The sequence below is a fragment of the Dendroctonus ponderosae genome, unplaced genomic scaffold (assembly GCF_020466585.1).
Source record: "Dendroctonus ponderosae isolate FM_Combo_2020 unplaced genomic scaffold, Dpon_F_20191213v2 Dpon_F_20191213_5, whole genome shotgun sequence".
NCBI classification, from domain to species: domain Eukaryota; kingdom Metazoa; phylum Arthropoda; class Insecta; order Coleoptera; family Curculionidae; genus Dendroctonus; species Dendroctonus ponderosae.
In genome coordinates this window covers 15,118,495-15,119,852 of record NW_026018715.1, presented here as the reverse complement: position 1 = coordinate 15,119,852, position 1,358 = coordinate 15,118,495, and the positions used below count along the sequence as shown (strand labels likewise).

The following is a 1,358-nucleotide window of genomic DNA, read 5'->3' as shown; positions in this document are numbered from 1 at the left end:
ATATTTTTTGAACATTCTGGGATATTCATAGAATATCAAATGCTATCTGGGCAATCAGCTAAAGAACAGCTGGAAAAGTCCAACTGGCTCGTTAAAACTGTTAATAAATTGCAGGCTTTGGGTGATATCGCTTCCATCCTTGGTCGCCAGGTGTCCCGACCATTGCTGGAAAGATCCTTCTACCGGAAAATGCAATCCAGGAAGGTTTTCGCACATAGAGAGAGTTACGAGACTATTATTGCAAAGACGGAGGAAAAACTAGCCAAGGTAGACGCTGAAAACCCCAAAAAAATCGTATGCTTCTTTCAAACATAAACAGCTTAATTCAAAGGAAAATTCAAGAAGAAGCAGCCAAAATGGAGTGAAACAGTATGAAGACAATCCGGCGGTGAAAACAGAGCAAAGTGTCTCATTTTGCTCTGTCACGCTCTGTTTCGTTTTATTTTGCGGCCATTTAGGTTTCAGCGGATTCAGTTTTTTCGCTTTCAGCTGGTCGCACTCATTTCCAGAAGTTTCTCGGTTTAATAAGAAAACGTGTGGCCATTTCAGTGGCTTTAGGATAATAAAGACAAATGTTTCTTTCATGCTTTGCGCGTTTAATTAAAGAAACTAATTCAAAAACATACACAAAGCGATGGGAGTAACAAATTGTTTAGCTATGGGAGCGCAACAGGCACGTAACCAATAGATTGTTGCACGATTGGAACAAGAATGTTGAAAATCTGGCTGTTTTTAGGCTGGTAGACTCACAGCGCAATTTGCCCTTTTGCAGACAAGACAAGAATACAAGAATGCTTACGTTTCCTACTTGGCTAGTCCGACGACTGAAAGTCTGAGTGCATATTTCAATTCCCATAATGCGTACATTCAACAGCTGCATGCCACCAATGGAATGATGGAGGAGTTTGGAAACGCCACTCTGCCATCACTGTTGCAGGTACGTTAATTGCGATTTTTTGGGAAATTCACGCTTCTATTTTCCTCCAGTTGAGTGTGGATGATTTAATGGCAAATTACACTGTGAGCTGTGATGAGCGCTAAGAGCAACGACCCTCCAACAGCGCTAAATTCACTCAAATTTAATGTAGCGTTTATGTGAAAGCTTGAATGCACGCGAAGCACTCGGTCAATCAAACAGCATTTTCCGAATGTTTCCTTAAGGCAAACCATAGAATTTTTGCTTTTGAACCGATAGTTAACCAGCCGATTTTTCATTTGCTACCGTAACAATTAGATAACTGAAACTAATGGGTTTTTCGGTAAAATTTCTTCCTGACGTTTCGCAAGCACGAGTGGCTTGCATCTTCAGAAGTGGTTTGCTTGAACGCTTACACTGTTCCGATGCGATTCCTCGGGCG

The 1,358-nt window shown here is 41.3% G+C and overlaps 2 protein-coding genes across 7 annotated transcripts in view; one reads left to right on the top strand and one right to left on the bottom strand.

Moving 5' to 3' along the window:
* Positions 1-1,358, bottom strand: part of LOC109542034 (muscle-specific protein 300 kDa) — a gene marked incomplete in the record, with an annotated part of 344,492 nt that overhangs the window by 109,488 nt on the left and 233,646 nt on the right.
* Positions 1-1,358, top strand: part of LOC109542090 — a 72,511-nt gene that overhangs the window by 37,489 nt on the left and 33,664 nt on the right. For all 6 annotated transcript variants that reach the window (XR_007281488.1, XM_048666357.1, XM_048666360.1 and 3 more), the window contains exons 5-6: positions 115-267; positions 773-937. Coding sequence is in view for 5 of the 6 variants with exons in the window: in XM_048666357.1 (XP_048522314.1) it covers positions 115-267; positions 773-937 (318 nt within the window). In the remaining variant the exon portion in view is untranslated. The remainder of the gene's footprint in view (positions 1-114; positions 268-772; positions 938-1,358) is intronic.